The 19,149-nt window shown below is 40.4% G+C and overlaps 1 protein-coding gene across 2 annotated transcripts; it reads right to left on the reverse strand.

Moving 5' to 3' along the window:
• Positions 1 to 36: 36 nt before the first annotated feature.
• rfx3 (regulatory factor X, 3 (influences HLA class II expression)) lies at positions 37 to 19,061 on the reverse strand. Of its 2 annotated transcripts, XM_046374400.1 has the most exons (18): positions 17,192 to 19,061; positions 13,667 to 13,764; positions 12,544 to 12,656; positions 12,317 to 12,405; positions 11,229 to 11,487; positions 9,599 to 9,673; positions 9,115 to 9,296; positions 8,767 to 8,886; positions 8,544 to 8,668; positions 8,316 to 8,431; positions 7,370 to 7,485; positions 6,775 to 6,929; positions 6,577 to 6,674; positions 6,236 to 6,385; positions 5,870 to 6,078; positions 5,618 to 5,771; positions 5,357 to 5,399; positions 37 to 5,147 (listed from the first exon to the last, which is right to left on the reverse strand). In XM_046374400.1, the coding sequence occupies exons 3-18, from the start codon at positions 12,649 to 12,651 to the stop codon at positions 4,867 to 4,869; spliced, it is 2,280 nt and encodes a 759-aa protein (XP_046230356.1). In that variant the 5' UTR covers positions 12,652 to 12,656; positions 13,667 to 13,764; positions 17,192 to 19,061; the 3' UTR covers positions 37 to 4,866. The 2 variants fall into 2 exon arrangements, with proteins under 2 accessions (XP_046230356.1, XP_046230355.1); XM_046374399.1 differs by lacking the exon at positions 13,667 to 13,764.
• Between the last annotated feature and the right edge of the window lie 88 nt (positions 19,062 to 19,149).

The following is a 19,149-nucleotide window of genomic DNA, read 5'->3' on the forward strand; positions in this document are numbered from 1 at the left end:
TCGGCCTATTGAGTCAAAATTATGAGAAACAACAACTGACTTTCAACAAGAAAACGTTTATTACTGCAAAGACAAGTCACAAATTTTAAGAAAACAACACTAAGAAGCTAGCCTGAGCTGAGATCTGAAATATTCAGAAAACCAAACTACATGTGTCTTTAATAGTTTCTATATTCATCAATACGACACACTAAATGATAATGTCTTTATAAATATAAAAGTCCCCCAATTGTCCTTGTTTTTTATGTAAAATACACAATACAAATCACCCTACACGCATTGGTTTGCTTGCCAATTTGAGAAGAAAACTTAATGGCACACAAAAAGAAAGTCACATGAAATTAGTGTGTATATATTATATCAGATACATTACATTATCCAAAAAAGAGGAAAAAGAAATCACAAAAGCACTTTAGCCAACATATCTGATAAAATGTTCACCAAAAGAACAAATCAAATAATTAGGACACAAATAAATATACTTTTTCAGTTTTTTTTGATATATATACATATTTTTGTCTTGGGTGAATCAAAAGAAAAAAAAAAAAAAAAAAAAAAAACCTTCCCCAAATGCCACTGCCAAATGCTTGTGCTTGCATTAGAGCGTGCTACAGATGGCCACGACTCACTAGACTGTCAAATGGCACTTGAAAACATCCAAATACAAATCTCAAACAGGTCACAGCATTCAGAAAATATCATTTGACAAAAAGAAATCACGATCATGAGAAAAGTCAGAAGAGAGTGTTTTCACTTACAGTAACTCTCCTTGTTCATTAACCAGTTCTATACAATAAAAAGCCGTCTGCAGGTCGTCTAGCATGTGTAAACTACGAAATATGAGAGCGTGTGTGTGTGTGTGTGTGTGTGTGTGTGTGTGGCGTCACATCCAGTAAATAATTAATAGTCCGGTTTGAGGACAGGTCTTTATGCTTCCTCAACCCTGGTGTCTTCTCAGTGGCAGCACCTGTGCAATAAAATGTCTGCTCTGATAGCCTCGATCTGGAGCCCACCAGAGACCCAATAGTCACCCAGGCCATCTGCTCTGGCCGGGGTGAAATTAAAGGCACTGGAGTCTGCTATGGGTCAGTGAAGCTGCCATTTTGTCCAGGTGAAGAGACATCTCTTAGCTTCTGCTCCTATGACAAGTTAAGGAATAGCTTATGTCTTTTTCTTTTTTCTTCTGTAATAACCATTTTCTGGTTGGAAACGGGCTCATTTGCAAACAGCTGTTTAAACAAAAAACAAACAAACAAAACAAAACAATCTTACTTCTCAATTTAAAAGACACAGAGAAATAAAGTACAATTGTGTTGGCAGCATTAGCATCAGTCCAGTGTTGACCAGGCAAACTTTGAGTTGCAGAAAGTTACATCACTACCTGGCACATACGCTTAATGTAAAGAAATGTAAAAGGGGGGGGGGGACAAAGACAAAAACGATTTCTAGCAGCACATGGTAGGCGTGCAAAACCAGAAAGCACTTATGACCCTAAAGCACAAGTTTAAGATTTAAACAAACAAAAAATTTATAAGCCATTTTCACTTCAGGCACAAAAATAATGAAAGTTTACATCTACAAAGTTATATGACAAGGGAGCTGAGGTTTATGTTATAAAAGTAATTCAGTGAAACAAAGGGTGAAAAAAAAAAAAAAAAAGCAGTGGGGAAGAAAAAATATCGCACAAAACCTTCATTCCTAACTGGTACACACGATTTCAAATTTTAAAGTCAAAGACAAAACCCCAACACTTTTCACAGTTCAATCTCAAAACTTCAGTGAGTGGTGGCGTCAGTTAAATGAGCTATTGAGCGAGAGGTATTTATGATGAGAACACAGATTTATATGCAGGTCTGGAGAAAGTATAAGAGACGATCTGGATTTTTGTAAACTCGTTTTTTCATTGGATGTTTTCATTACTTTCTCAGTGTTCTTACAACTTATATTCAAATTGTTCAATACCAAGAGCCATGGAGCATCTATCATGCGAGTTGATTATGGTCACAGACTGACGTAAAATGCCTCCGGCTTTCAACTTCCAGCTACTTAAAGTTCATTGACCTTTTGTTGCAGGCTTGTCTAACTGTCCTCAAGCAACAAAATGAAGAAAGCCAGATTTGTGTGCACTTCATGCCTTGATGTGGTAGGCCAGATATTTCAAGCCAGCAGGATGAGGGTAAGGCTACAGTATGAGATGTGTACCGTGAGTTTAAACGACGAGAAATGTGTCTCCAGCGATGCCAGAATAGACTTTTTCGATTCTCTGGTTTTGACGGACATAACAAAACGCATATGAGAAGTCCTATGACCCAGTAAGGTAAATGATGTGCAGGATTTGCACTTCCCCCACTCTCCTTCACATGTTTTGTACACAGGCACAATCAATGCAAATGTCAAAGATTCTGCTCACTATTTAAAGGATTTCTTTGAGTACTGATAGAACCTAAACAATTGTGAATACAGCAAATACAATGCCCCCCCCCCACCCCATATAAGACTTAAAAAGAAAAAACAAACAAAACAAGAAAAGTTGGTCCTCCTGTACAGTAGGTCTGTTGTTTGTAGTGGTATAATTCATTAACAATACCCATTTCAATATGTTGTGATGGATCAAAATACAAAACAAACGTAAAACCTCACAATAAATATCAATAAATAAACATTTCTGCAGAGAAATGGTTCAGACCATTTCAACGAGCATGAAAAAGGTAATGAAAAAAATTTTTAACAAAATGTTCCTATTTAGAGGATTAATCTCAATATTCTCCACGACATAGAAGGCTATAACAGTTCAAGTATAGATGCAGTCTAATGAATCAGAAGTTAATCCCATGCCTTTCCCATTTCACAGTCTATGAACTAATTACAGAGGAGCTACCAAAAGAAACAATCACATATAAACAATCAGATCAATCACATAAAAAGCAACAAATATAAGTAGTGTATCATCATTATATATACTATACATATATATCTATATATCTCTTTGAATATCACAAAATATCTACTTTTGGTCCGCTGTACAAAGATGATCTTTAAACAGGGAACAAAGGATGAAAGCATTTTACGGGCTAAAAACTGAAGTGAAAACGTATCAGAGGTGAGAGAAAAGCAATGCAGTTTTTCTCTATCGCGTTGAGATTTGTGCAGTACAGTGGTGTGTGTGTGCAATAAGGTTTGGTGACTGTGCTGCACGCGTCAAAGGGCTGGCACCACTGGTTTGAGGTAGGGTGACTGATGGATGTGTTCCAACACATACACGCAAACATGCAGACGCACCGGCTTATATACACTTGTACACATGCACATAAAAACACAGTGCGGACCTATGCATCCGTGTTGCCTCACACATACACGCAAGCACACAAACAAACAAACACACACTCACACTTCACCCGATAACAAAGGCTAATGCAAGAATAGGCCTCAAGAGGGCAGAGTGAGGGCAGACGCAAGGCTAAAGACCACGATTCAGATAGTTAATAAGCTTGACAGAGCTGATCCAGAGAAAACGACGGGTGTGTCTGTGCCTGCATCCCTTGGTCTCAACACTGATGAGCCAGCCCAAATCCAGCCACGAGTCACCAGAAAGCCAAATCTGTGGCTGGGATGATGCAGAGGGGCTGTGGGCTCTCTACAGCACACAGTCAGGACTACAAGGACAGCTGCATTTAAGGATAAGGCACTATGATAAAGCCGAGGTACATTAAATCCCTGACATTCCTTCTGCTCTGCAACATGGCACTGTGGGACAGGAAGCAGCTCTCGGGTGGCCCAGATGGCTCACTCTTAGCTTCCTCTTGTTGGTTTGGTTTTGGTCCTTCGTGAACTTAAGAAATTTCATTAAGACAGAAACTGCAAAAAACAGGGGAACATGTCCAGTAAGTTGTTTTCAAGATTACAGCTCGTCATATAAACGGCACTACAGAGCATCTAAAGCGTTATGCACAGGAGTGCATAGAAAAGCTAGCACTGAGGAAATGGTTTTTGTACAGCCAGTCTTCTCAATCTCATTTTTATATACACACAAGTAGCAGCATAGGTATTTCTTTAGGGGTTTCTTTTTTTGTGGCTAAAATCTATACGTGGTTATCAGTAAGTGGCTACCATATAATTTTCAAACAGAACAGAAAAAAACTGGCCCATGATCCTCTTTTAGATAGTATATATAGGACATACATAGAAAATCATCCCTTTGTTGTTTTTTTTTTGTTTGTTTGTTTTTTTAGCTACATATTGAAAAATATTTTGTTCAGCCAAACGTTAATCAGCAGTTGGAATGCATGTTGACATAAGCCACAATAAAATCGGGAGGAATACGTGGAAATTAAAACAAAAACAAACAATGATAGCACCATGAGTTTTGGGTAATACCAATTGAAAGTACAGCAAAATTATTTACAATAGGCGAAGGTCTTGAGTTAATAGATGACTTTGCTCCATTGGGACTAGTGACATGGATTTGAGCTCTGAGACATCAGTAGTTTGAAAAAGTTTAACTTTCCTTCATGATAAAACATGTCTGTACAGACAGACAGAGGCGTCAAGTCACGCCTGGGCAGGAAACGTATCAACGGGTCAAATTGGTCCTTCTCCTCCACCTGCTGCATCGTGATAAGAGCACAGACCTAGGGGTTGACGACACATCCAGAATCTAAGACACGAACAGCACGTTGGCCAGAGTATCGTTATTTCAGCACTCTCCCACTGACTGAGCTAGATCCGGAGAGGTGAGCGTGTCCACACAAGTGCAGACGGAGACAATGCATGAAAAAGACGGAAACATCTAGACTTACAGAGAGAAAGATATGTGGAGAGCGAGATAGCAAAAATAGGCCAGACAAGGTCAGCCGTGCCCTCAGACACTCAAACGGAGGCGTAGGTGTTGCCTGTGGCGCTGCAGTGGCGGATGGTGGGAGTACCAACAGAGGGGGTTAGTATGTGCTCAGTGTGGTCCTGTGGGGGCTGGGGGAGTGAGTGGAGAACACCTGGCTGGACGACCCCCACCACAGGGTGGGACCCGTCCTCTAATGCTCCGACCTGGATAACCTGGATCACCTCATGCTCCGATTTCTCTCGCTTGGCAACCGGTTCCCCAGACTCCTCCGTGTCCTCCTCTAAGTCACTGTCCATCCCGCTAGTTTCATCTAGAAAGGATAACAGAGCACATAAATAAAACACTGGTATAGACACAAGAGCTCACTTAGAGGAAGACTCACACAGCTGGAGAAGATGCAAAAAAAGCAGCAAGCACGTTCGAATTCAAAAATGAGATTATTACTTAACAGCCACACCAACAACAGGATCTCTTTCTACTATTATCATGCTATTGCATTTTATACATTTTGCCACATACCTTTATCAATGTTAGTTAGGGACAGGGTGTTGAGGCTGTCGAACTAAAAACAGAGACAAACATCATAAAAGGACAGAACATTAGTTCACACAGTTTTAATGTTTTTCTGATCTAAACAAGATGTTGCATTGTAATTACGTAAAACATCTCTTCTTGGATGATTTTATCAACAGATAGAACTCATTTCACATCTGACAATGCATCTGTCATACACTGTAGTGTATATGGAGACAATATAAGGTTAAAATGCTACAGCTGTACCTCTCCCATGACACCAATAGGTGTCTCTCCAGTAGCCTGGGCCACACGATGCTCCACTAGATAAAACATGTACTCATCATACAGCAGACGAATCAGGTGGAAGGAACCAAAGCTGGCAGCACTGCGCAGAGTCAGGTCCCTGATTACCATAGAACTGCAGAGACATGAAAAACAAAACATTGCCAGTGTTTTGTCTCTTCAACAGTACTGTACATTCAGAGTGTCTCAGCTTGTTTTTTTTTTTTTGCAGACCTGTAGAAGGACCACTTGAGCAGGAACTGTCGGGCTGCCCTGGGAAAGCTGGGCCGGTGCTCGTAAGGCTTGAGCACCTGAGTGACCACGTTTTCCAGCCAGGCTGCCCACTGTTCCAGAGAACTTTGCTGCTGTAGTGTGGCCTTGAAGTCCTGCTCCAAGTGCTGAACAACTCCCTCCTCACATTGGCACACCCACGATGCCTGCTCCTATACAGCAATGCAGAGAAAGAACTGGAGGTTCATATTTCTCCAATGAACGTACAGAAAAAATATGTTCTGTTGACAGAGCAGATAAGAGAGAAGAAATTGCATCCCTAAGAAAAACACCACTGCAGAATATCCAAACACAAAGAGCTGTTCTGACCTGCACGTTGGCAAAGTCAACACGGTTGAGATCACTCAGCATCTGGTTGATCTGAGACGTGTTTTGCAACACAGCGCGTGCCGCTTGAGCCAGGTGGTTCAGAGATGTGTATCTGCGCAGTGTTTGCGCAAAGGCACTAACAGCGGCAATCTGTGAAAAAAATAAACAAATGGAGAAAACACACAAAAAAGCCCAGGTGTTATCTACTGCAAGTACACATCACTTTCAAAACAGTCACTCAAGTTATTATTACCCTCTGGTACCAATTATACATTGAGGTAAAAGTACTATGACTTGTGACATGTAGCATTTTCACTTCTGGATGAATTCGGGAAATGTACCTTTGTCTGGATCATTCTCTGTGGAATGGCATTCATGGCATTATTGAGCCAACCTTCCAGGCTTTTGGCAAAATTGCGAATGGCTTGAGTCAAGGCACCTGAAAAACAAACAAGAAGACAAAAACAACAATGCCAAGTTAACGGTTGTGATATTCTAAGCAAACACGGACATGAGAGGTGTCTGTAACTATGGCTCACTGGGAATGGGTCTCAGGACATCAGGAATGAGGATCTCCACAAGGGCCTGGTACATTAGATGGTCACAGGTGCTCATCCATTTAAGAACGGCCTCATTTCTGCACAGCGCCAGTAGCTGAGAACGGGGGAGCCGTGCTTCAATCTCACTTACGCTGCTAAGGAACGAACAAACCAGATTTAGAAAAATATCTTTGAATTTTCAGATTATCCTGAAATGAATGAATTCAGTTCAAATGTGGTCTGATTATATATGTTCTGGAGGCAAATATTTCTATTCAAAAGTTTTATTAGTACATTGTGTATTATATTCAGCTTGACAGTAATGAATTGTTTTGTTTGGTGGGGCAGCCGTGGCCTAGAGGTTGGAGAAGCGGCTTGTGATCGGAGGGTCACTGCTTCGATTCCCCTACCGGACGGGCAGGAAAAATTTGGGTATGGTGGAGTGATTAATGTGAAAAAATGCTCCCCCCCTCCATTAGCCAGCAGATGTGCCCTTGAGCAAGGCACTTAACCCCCCAATATGCTCCCCGGTGTGCGTATGTAAAAATATATATACTGTCAATAAAGCTGATTCTAATTCTAATTCTAACATCACCTGTTTTCTGTTACAGTAGCTCCCTCTACAGAGTCAGGGGGAGAATAACGCCAAAATGTCTGCCACAGCTTCTCAATTAGACTGAACTGGAGGTTGACAACCACGTCCAGGATAGCCTGCAAAAAGAGCAAATAATAAACAAAAAAATGTGAATAGCTTTCACTGGAACTATGAAATAACCAAAGAAGTAATAGTCCCTTTGAAAACTGTGGAGAGCAAGGTCATTATCCATCTGGGCCATTGTCAGTTGTCTTTTTTCACTGATGTATTGATGTGGTAGCAGAAATCTCACACATATACATCTAAAAACTTCAGCACACCAACCCAAAACTATCAGAAACGAGTAGCTACCACTAGAGGCATGTGAGGAAAGAAGCTGAAATATGTGAACGGACTTTAACTGCTGTTTGTCAGACCATAAGGTTTTGACAATCACCTGTGGATGACCTGATCTGCTGTTCTCCAGACATTAGGAGAGATGTGATTTAAAACTTCACACAATGAAGAGAAAATTCTGCTCCAAAATGCCAGCCGCTGGCATTTACAAATCTCTGTCACTATAAACACACATGACCTTTCCCAAAGCTTACACACTCTGAATCCAGCCAAACTTTAAACACTTGTTCTTTTTCAAAATTTGTAAAACTATTCTGTATTTTCCGCCTTCCCAGCCTTTTTCTAATTAAAGAGGGCTTAAATAAAATTAAACTAATAAATGGCTATCCTGATATACACTGAGAGATTAAGACATATTTATATGTAAGGAGGAAACCTTAATAGCAAACAAGTGGAACAGATTTAGGGGTGGTGAAATGCAGCTTGCCCTAGCAAATCAATAAATGAATGCAAGGACACGATGTCTACAGACACATATTGTTGTTGCATAAATGAATTGTACAGCATTGAGGGGGGGTTACTTTGTTAGCAATAATACACTTCAACCAACCTCACAGTGCTCTCTGTAAAGGGACTGGAGAGCTTTCACATCCTCCGGACTGATGTTCTCTGTATTGCTCTGTCCCAGGTCCAGCTCTACAAAGTCAGGAAGTGCCCGCGATGCATCTGTTGGAGCAAAAAATAAATAAATTCGGCACTGTGGAATAACCTGAAAAACACAGTATTCAGTACATTTCAGTGCAACCCACACATTTGGATAAAGAGAACAGGAGCTGACCTAGGAACTGCTGGTGGTGTTGGCTCTGTGCAATGACTGTCTGCTCTGCTGCGCCAGGGTGTGGCTGGCCTCCACCTGAGTAATTCTCCCCAGAGCAAGAATCAAACTTCTGCACTGGCTTGAACCTGAAATCAAATGGCTCGCCTTAGTGTCAAGAAAACATGCAACGTGTGTCATAGCAAGGACACGTCTGTGTGTTTGCGTGTGTGTGTGCCCGAGTTACCTCTGTTTCTGCTGAACAGGTTGCTGTCTGAGGGCCATATACTGCATGTCTTCTTGGAGTCTATTTAGCGGGGAATCTGGTTTCACACGTATACCATAGTAATGATATTTGGAGTTCCCTCTGTATGATGAAAAACAAAAGTGAACACAGAGTTTCAATGTGAGGAAGAGTTCACATGGCTGAGGAAGTGGGACAGAAGAGTAGAAATGATGATCTGATAGATCTGGGTTTAGATGAATGCCAACAGTAAGAAGTGATGGGCAAGCATACTGCCATTCAATGAAAATCTTGATTCTCCACAGTGAAAAGATTTCCTTATTTAAAAGAAAATCAAAAAAAAAAGGTAACCTTGTCCCAAGGCGCCTTGTACGGAGTCCCATGAAGATGGAGCGGATGAGTTTGCCAAAAGAGGCTGCATTTACAGGGTCCAGTTTCTGCTCCTGGCAGTGGCGCAGATAATGATTGTAGAGGGTGGATCGTGGTAGACTTACGCCCTCTGCTGTCTCGTAGTTGTCCAACAGCCACTGGAGCTATAAGGGAATACATGAGTATTTACTAAAGAGACTGACATACTGGTCCACACAGTCTGTCTGGAAAGATCTCAGATTGAGGGTCTGTAATGTTGATGCTGCAGCGTCACACCTCTGCAAAAGCATTTCTATAGCAGCCAGTCAATTTAAAGCAATAGTAACCATTAGAAACTGCAACAAAACAGCAAGCACCTAATCAAACTTAAATATATTCAGAATTGAGAGAGGCAGAACAGCAAGAGAGAGAGTCTCTAGCAAAAGTCAAGGTAAGGCGAGGGCAAGCATTTGTAAAAGCAACTTACATGGCTGTTGAGCAGCGAGCTTCTCTGACTGGATAAACCCTCAGATTTTTGGAGCGTCTCAATCGCCATTTCAATCTGATAAACCATGAAGCACAGGACAACAGAATGTAAGAGGAGGAAATAAAAACAAAAGCAAAATAAAGATTTGGTGTAGACACATTAGTGGCCACTAGCAAAAATAAAGAGAACCTAGAAAAGATCCCAAAGCAAGCACCACTACACCCAAGCAGAGCAGGACTATCTGTCAGTGAAGGAAAATCTTTTTTTTTTTTTTTTTTTTTGGGGGGGGGGGGGGCATAGTCTCTAAGGGATCAACTAAGTACATCAGTTGTGTATCACTGGCAGACACGCAACTCTTCAAGATTCTACCAGCACAGATCCACTTGCAACAATTCTCATGTGCATAGAAAAAAACAGACTCCATCACAAAAACAAAAGACTGGGGCAGCGAGCCAAGATGATTTAGTAACACCTGCACGTCCACATCAAGAGTTATGCTGAAAAGCTAGTTCATATTTCATGGGGTGGGTGGGTGGGGGAGTCTAATTAGATATTTTTTGGCACTAGTAAATACAAAATGTTTTTTGTATTGTATTTCTGCCAAATGAGTGTTTCAGTTTGATTTAACTGGTGTTGTTTATGAATAGGAATACGCATCAAAACTCATCTGATGTATCTTATGTTAAAGCATTGAAAACATAGTGAAACTGACGCAAAGTGAGCAGATGACTGAGGTTGAATACCACAGTCAATTCCTGAGTAGTAAATACTGCCCATCTTTTGGGCCCATTTATCTTGTCAAGTAAATCATTTATGCTAGACAAGGATGAGCTGTTATTTTGCTTAAGAGGTTAAAATGCCCTTGCAACCTTGTACACATTTTTGCATAGCCATTATTGGATGTTTCAAACTTGCTGCCATGACTGACATCCACATAAAGTAATGCCAGTCAACAAGCATCATTGCTACATTCCTGCCAAATAGGGCCATTATCGAGGACCACATGAAAATACCAAATTGGGCTTTTGGTTTATAGCAAAAGAGCAAGGCACTTTGTCAAATGTAGGATTGCTGTGAGGAGTGGTTGAGTCCACTCTTGTCCAACATTCTCCAAACATCCTCCATTTTAATACAACTGTCTTTCACATTTGAGCCCCTCCTTTCTTCTCCACCAAAGGCATACAAAATCCAGGGCTGAACATTAAATATTGAGGGTAAAAATGAGAACATCACTAGTCTGATCAGAACAGAGACTAAGGCTACAGCCTCACAGTGCACTGCATACATCGTCGCTAGAGACAAAGTACACCAAACACAGTCATGGAGGAGGTACACACAAAAGCCTTTTCTCTGTAACATGGCATATGTGTAGTATGTATACACAATGAAAATTTGAAAAAGTGACACAAATACAGAGAATGGCATCCTACATTTTTGATCAAACTAGTGCATAGATTAATAAAGTATGACAAAGCATCAACGCTAATGGAGACAGTTTAGGCGCAATAATAATTCTGTGGATTCTGTGGGTAAACAGGGATGAGGTGGAAATTATCAGAAAGTCCCTAGATAAACTGGTCAAAAGAGCTATCAAAAAACACACAAAAGTTAATGGCTGATATGAACTTACAGTAGCTGGGGAAGCTCGTGCAGTCTGGGTGGCAGGATGGGGTCCAGCGTTGTCCATGATGTAAGCCCCAGGACTGCTGCTGATTACCTGACCCCCCGCCAGATTCATGTTCATTCCTCCACTGCCCCCTCCTCCGTTGTTGGCCATGCCATGAGAAGTCACCACAGTGGACACTTGTGATGAGCTGCCCTGCGTGTCAAAGTAGCTTCCTCCGCTGTTCTGGCTATACAGCTGCGGCTCTGAGTAGGAGTAGGTTCTTCTGTTCAGAACAGAGGTTAGAAGAGAGTTCTGAATTGTTGTGTACTTTTATTGCAACTTTCAAATTAGTTACGTTATTTATTAGTTTTATAGGAATATAATTATAATTTTTTTAAGTGTGGTCTCTTAATTATGCAAGGCACTGCTTGTGTATGCAGTCAAACACTGTCAGTGTCACTGTCCTCACTATCACAATGAAGATAATTCAGAATGCACAATTTGTCATAATTTATTGTTAATTTAATTCAAAATAACATCAAATATTTATTTATATATTTAAACAATGTGATTTGGGTGAGCCTTTAAATATAAATCTAATATACAATGTTGACTCAGCTCATGAGTCAGGCAGTTTGGTGTTTGTATGATTTTATATTTCAAAGTACTGATTGTACCCCTTACATGAGTGTTTCCACCAGCAGCTTAGCACATGTGGTATGTCTGTTTGTTTGTGTGTGTGTGTCCATGCACTGATGTGAGTGTATGTGTGCAGCTTGTGCTTGCTGTCAGCATGTATCCCCATTATTTAGACCCAAGGGGACTGTGGCGTAGCGTCAGCACTTAAAAGACAGGCCTACTTCTGGTCATATTCAGGTGACTGAGCACAATCAAACACACAACTGCACACTTGTGAGGAAAAAAAAAAACAAGACACACACACACATAGAAAAAAAAAAAGAAAAAAAGAAGGCACTCCCACCAACATCATGTGCTTGTGACATGAATGATGGCTTGAAGAGACTTAAGAGGAGAAAGAACAGGCTGCAGAGACTTAGCGCTAATATTTGTGCTGCGGCACAACAGCAGAGCTTGGTAACAGATTGACTCACATGTTTCCATTGGTGTAGACGCCACTGTTTTCCTCCACATACTGCACCTGTGCTGGGTAAACATGCTGAACCTGTTGAACAGTCTGGGCCTGGCAAGAGAAATTGCAAAAGTTGCAAACTGACTTAAGTCACATATTGAAATGAGAAATACTGACATGCACCCAAACACGCACATACAGTCTGCACACTTTTAGACACGAATACACACACACACAGGCTGGGTGTACCTGTTGCTGTACAGGCACCTGCTGGGTGGAGCCGGTAGGCTGGACAGGCACGGTGGTCTGAAGAGGGACAGTGGAGGTGGAGTCAGCGCCTGCTTCAGGGGTCTGCATGGCGCCTAAATAAGACAGAAAATAGAAAACTACTTAATGTGGTTAGATAATTAACAATCTTAATACATCATTGCGCTAATACTCATCTAGTATCAAAGATCGATAACTCACTAAGAGAAAATTTACTAATACAAGTCTGTATTTTTCTGGTCTTACAACTCGCAACAGGCAAAAAACTGCGTATAGTTCAGTTTGTTTTTCTTCTTACTTTATAACAACTAGTGAAATAGTCAAAAAGTCAGTGATGTCATCTTCTAAAAGCATAACAAGTATAAAATTTATCTTTAACATGTGTCTAGAACATATTACAATAGCATTAAAATACAAATCTATCATATTACATGATGAAAGCTTTGCACAGAGCGGAGTAAATCGAATAATTATCCACATGGTTTGGTTAAACAAGGACATAAACTATACCTAAATGAGACACTAATCTTGGCATAATAGAAAACATGAGGTTTCACCACAGAACCTCTTCTGTTTTACCCAAATCAATGCTACTAAATCTGCTCAAGAGCAACTTTACCCAAGCACCTGTTTCTGCCTTGTGGTACTCAATGTACTGAGAGCCTCATGCATCAGTGACACATGGTCTTGTCTCCATGTTCACAGCCATAAAACGAGTTAATATTTAACAAACTCCAAATAGATGTTGTTTCCCAAAGGTCTGTCAGTCCCCACTTTTACAGGTTTAACATCACTTGAGAATTTGGAAATCCGGAACAGTACTGAGAAAAGGTACCACAAAAACTGGCAAATTATTTAATTTTTAAATATCTTTCCCAGACAGTATCATTACTACTACAAAAAGAGCTCTAACACAGATCACAGATTTAAGACCACATCTACAGTACTCACTAATCTGGGATAAAATTAACTATTTTGAAGATAAGAGTGTGAAGAGACACTGATGGTGAGCCTGTGTTTGTGAGTTAATAATAGTATGGCTACCATCACCCGCTACTTCCAGGGGAAGGCCAGCTCCTCCCCATCACAGTTTCCATGAACAAACCTCTCCTGGTTAATTAAGCTGGGTCTCCAAACAGCTTCGATTCTCTCCAGGGAAAGCCTGTCCCTTCCCTTTATCTTCAGTATCATACAGGCCACTTTCTGGGGAGGAAGGATATCACTTTATTCATGTTGGGGTGACTAACCTGAAAGTTGAACTACAAAGCTGAGTCACTCTCTTCTGGTGCACTGAGAGTAACAGCAAGGCAGCAGGAAAAAAATATGCATTTTCTTTAAACATACAGGGGCACTGACATTTATTAACACAAAGCCTTCTGCTTTTATCATGACTATTTTCAACACCTTGGGGAGGGGATGTGTGTGTGTATATACTATCACTGTCAGCAGGCTGTTGCTAGACAGGCTGCGGTTTGGCTTGTGGAAAAATAAACTACAAATATTTATTTTTCAGAAGACAATGTAAATAATGACAAATAATTTACCAAAAAAAAAAATTACAAACCTGATTCCACATTTGATCAAGATACAACGACTCACAAGCAACTCCTTTACAACTGGGTGCAGGTTGGCTACCAAAGTGATAAAGATGTCAAAACCCACAGTCAACCTGTAGCCTTCAGCTCATTACATCCCAACGCTAAAAGAAGGGCTTTTGAAGAGAGGAAAATATAGACTTATATTCCACTGTGTAGTTTGAAGGCTAAAGTACATGGCCCCAACTGAGCCTATCTAATCGAGGGAAGGAGCCCCTGCATCACAACATACTCTTATTGCCTCACCCCAACCCCCTCTACAAACACACACACACACACACTCAAATACACCTCCTGCCTCACCATTCAGGCACTCCCTTGTGGCCCACTTAAATACTGTGCTCCACTGAGCAAGTGCAAGCCCTACAAAGACACAGAGGAACAAAAGCCACCAAGGAGGGCAACATTTTGCCCTGCGTTTTCTTCCCTCCATTCCTTCTGCTAACACTATAGGCAACAAAGAGCAAAGAGTGCCAAGGTTCAGCCACAGCTACTAGAAAATACACAACCATAATTTGCATCTCTAATGATCACGTATGAAAAAAAGGAGTTGAACACACACGAGTAAATAAAGACAAGCTGGTGAACAAAGCTTAAAAGTATAATACAAACTAATTTTGTTTCTCACACACAGTACATGAAAACAAAGACAAGACAGCAGCGTGATCAGGTGCTAATCAGGAGGAAAACAGGTGGAAGAAGACATAATTGGGAGCTTCAGTTGTGTGTATGTGTGTATGTGTGTGTGTGTGTTGGGGGTGTGTGGAAAGTTCTGTTTATTTAGGAGCTGAGTTTTCAGATCATAAAGAAAACTGGGAGCAACTGAAAACTGTGTCAAATCACTGCATCAAAATATGGGATACCGCAAGATGTTCTGGAAAAAAAACCCAAAAACAAAACAGAAGTCAAAGTAGCAAAACTAGTGTTCAGCATTTAATCCATTTTTAGATGTTGACAGGACCACTGGAAAATGTCAAATGTGCCAAAATTTCTTGATGCAACGTGACATGGGTTACCAAAGCAAGTCTAAATGTCCCCTGTTCTTCCTAATGGCCAGGTGTGGGTTTAGGAAGGAAAAAAGAGGACCTTTAAGTCTCCTGTTTCATCAACAATATACATTATTTCTGGCAGACTGGGGCAAATAACAAACCAAACATGCAGTATTCTGCTAAGCCATGAAAATGGATGACTGAATAATTGAATTAATCAGCCCCTCTTTAAGTGATTGGAAATGTAACAGGATCCAAGCAGCAGGTGGCATGGTACTATTTCTGTGCTACTGGACTACAGGTAAGTGGTAACATGATCTGATAACTAGCAGTTCCCAACATCCTGGTAGGGAGGGGTGTCTGTTGTTGGCCTATTTTAGGTTTTACATGCCAGGAGATCAATATATTCAAATTACATATATTTACTATAGGATTAAACACAGGTTATTTACCTATAGTATGGGTAAACATTATACAACTGATATTTTGATCCAATTGGTTTAAATTTCTCTGGCTATTGCATATCAATGACAGGTCTTTCCTCATACACAGGGCATACGGTCATGACTAACTACGGACACACGAGTCACAACTGACATACAACTGAAAAGAGAGCCAAGATCTAGGGATGGACAATTACATTTTTATTTAGTACTAAATACTTTTTCTGTGGTGGACACATACAGATACAGACTTAGATGGTCAGGAGTCCCACTACTAGAAAAAGGTGCACCTGTCCTCCACCCACCTCTCCCCACACACACACACACACCTGTTCTCAAACCTAATGGGAATCAGAGGTCGCAGCTGCACAGGAAACCCAATGGACCCAAGAATAATTGTGATGCAACATTAAGAAACCAAGTCTCCACTTGACCCCCTCACAGTATTAAAGAATCCTAAAATGCAAGTTTACTATTCTGTGTAGAAGAAAGGGGCTAAAGCTTATTTGATACTTAATATGGCATATCGCCACTCAATTCAAGTGGGCCTAAAATCATTCTGGCACAATATTAAGATGTTAACTAACGACTAGAGATGCCCTCTCCAGTGACAAGCTGGATTGAACACACTCTTCTTCTTCCCTTTTTTGAACCACCGAAAGAAATGCTAGTATAAATAGACTAATAGACAAAAATACAAAATGTAATATTTAATTGATAGTTCAGAATTTTGAAGCATATCTGTATTGCATAAGGGTGGATAGATCTTGATGTTGTCAGCACAGTTAGAGAATATGCAATACAGAAAACCGAAGTGGTTCCTGATAAAATAATGTATTTTAATAATAATCGGGCAGATGTTTTCTTGTTCAAACCTGATCACTGCAAAACTTGACCTTGTGTTATCAGATGGCTTATCGTAGCCATCTGATGCCACAAAGAGGGCAGATGGAAAGCTAGCGAAGCTATCTTCCTCCATAAGACAAAAGGGAAAGTAATGGCTTAGCTATTGTCAATAGCAGTTAGGAAATCTAGCTTACAGCACTTTCCACCGCACAGCGACGTTAGTGATTTTGTATGATCAACATGATTTTTGACCCACACGAAACACAAACTTACAATACGACCTTAACATCAGCCAAAATATGAGATACCAACAGGCATTGTAAGAAGGTTAGCAACCTAGCAACAACAGACACCTGCTCCTGCCCCAGCTGACCAGCTAGCATCAGTGACTAGCCCGGACCTATGCTACCACTCAGCGTGCTAAGTTTAAACAAACACGGAAAACCCGTTTTCTGCCCAAGTGACAACGCTTGGGTCAGTTTTAGCCACCAAGCACCCCGTGAGAGGACATAGCTAGCTTCTGCTAGCGAGCAGGACCTCTCACAGCTGTGGGTATCTATAGGCAACGTTAGCAAGCAGGCTACCACGTCACAAAGAAACACCCTCGCTAGCAAACTACCCCAGCTATTCACCGAGCCTTAATTCAGCAGCAGACAAAACGTAAACCATAGCATTAACATCGCCTTCACCAAATGATCCCTTGAAGCGAGAAAGGGACTTCATTTGGGGCTAAAAATAGTCAAAAATGTATTCAAACCTGAGCTGTGGACTGGTTGATGAGATGAGGATGGTGGAGGAGGTGGTAATGATGGAGCGAGAGGTTGTTGTTGGTGGGTTACAGTCGCCAGGACTACGGTGACTGTGGCGCTGCCTCACTGGGCAACAGTTGCTATAAAACTCACTCACCGGGAGCGCGCAACCTTAGCATGCAGGTGGGAGGAGATTAAAGCGCAATACTTAATAAAGACTTGACAGGAATAAGATCACGCCGACATACATTAGTACGTATGTGAGCGAGAGGCTGTATTAGGAATATGTTTTCATGTCACCCGAGCCCATGCATTTTAGTCAGCTCTTTACACACTTCCCATACACCGAGAAGGAATAACATGTTATAGGATGTTGAAATAAAGTGCGAAATTTGTTTTGGTCCTTTTGCAGCGTTCGAAGAAGTACTCAAATCCTTTACTAAAGTAAGAAAACAGACATAGAAAATTGCAGAAATACTCTTTTGCAAAATAGAAGTCCTGAATTCAGAGTTCAGTTGCCAGTTAGTGAAAAGTACAGAAGTGTCATTCAGCAAAACGTAGCCTACATTAAGTATGAGAAAATAATCATTCTGCAGAATGGCTCATTTCACGGTATTATTATTATTATTTCAAATATAACTGATCAATACACTGCAGCATTTGAGTGCTGCACACAATGTTTATTTGGATTCAGTTTTACATACTTAGTGTCACTCGGATACTGCATCATATCGTGTAGAAGCAGAACATCTATTTTAACATAAATGGTAAATTATAAATATAATGAAATAAGAGGTGCAATATGTCCCTCTGAAATGTAGAGTAGTAGAATTATAATGTAACATAAAATGGAACGACAGTAAAGTAAGCAAAGAACAAATATGTAAAAATTGTACTTCACAGCTTGAGTTATAATTAGTATTATTAATTAGTGCTTGAGTAGGAGTATTTAATTGCTGTCCTTTTGGGGCGTAAAGACAACACCTTTATAAACACCTTCATTTTCACTGTCACACGATTATGATCAGGCTTATATAGATGATGATTCAAGATGCATGTGCTTTTTTTTATGATGACCAGAACGGCCACTACAGTGATAAATGTTTGTACTGTAGAGATTTGAAGATAGTAAGTATGTAAAATAAAGCTTTAAACACACAGCTACACGCACACATAAAATATAAATGAATAAACAAATAAAGAAAAATACTTTACAATATAAAACCCAGCACAGTGAGAGAATGGGGGATGGTTAAATTTGGTTTAATTTGTAAGGTATGTGCACACTAGAGGTCACAGGCCTGTCATTGAGTCTTGCTACAAAGAGCAAAAAGTGCTGCTAAAGCCACTGTGTTAAACCACTCTGAGCTTTGTCTCAGCCTCAGCAAGATCTAGGTGTTCCCTTTTCATTTGTCTTTCAGCAGTGTAAAGAGCAATTCAGCTTGCCACAGAGATCTGTTTTTCTTGACAGTCTTGACTTGACTTGACATTTTTAAGTTAAAAAATCAAATAAAGGAAGCAATGGTTTACTGGCGATCCTGCTTTTGCACACCCCAGAGTGTTTTTTTTTTTTGTTCTGTTTAAAAATGGGTGTAGGTCACAATCCATCTGCATTCATGGAATTTTAAAGGATCATAAAAAAATCTCACTTTTTTCTTCACATGTTCAAGCTGTTTCTTGTTCCTATGCTTCAAATAAAAAATTGACTTCTTTCTTCGTTTTCCTACCTTTGATAGAAGACTAAAAGCAAAGGCTACAAGAAAATGGGGGAAAGTGGTGGTATATCACTTAAAATGAGTGCTGATTGAATTAACCAGCCATGCATTATGGAGTTTGTGTAAATTTGTAACCACAAGTGTGCCCGATATTCACAATACCAGCATCATCATGTTGCTATTATTCCTACTGTCTTAATTTGTTACTGTAAAGTTAAACCCTCCTAATCAATCTGTCTTTCCACGTGAAC

The sequence above is a fragment of the Scatophagus argus genome, chromosome 20, assembly GCF_020382885.2.
Source record: "Scatophagus argus isolate fScaArg1 chromosome 20, fScaArg1.pri, whole genome shotgun sequence".
In the NCBI taxonomy this organism is placed as follows: domain Eukaryota; kingdom Metazoa; phylum Chordata; class Actinopteri; family Scatophagidae; genus Scatophagus; species Scatophagus argus.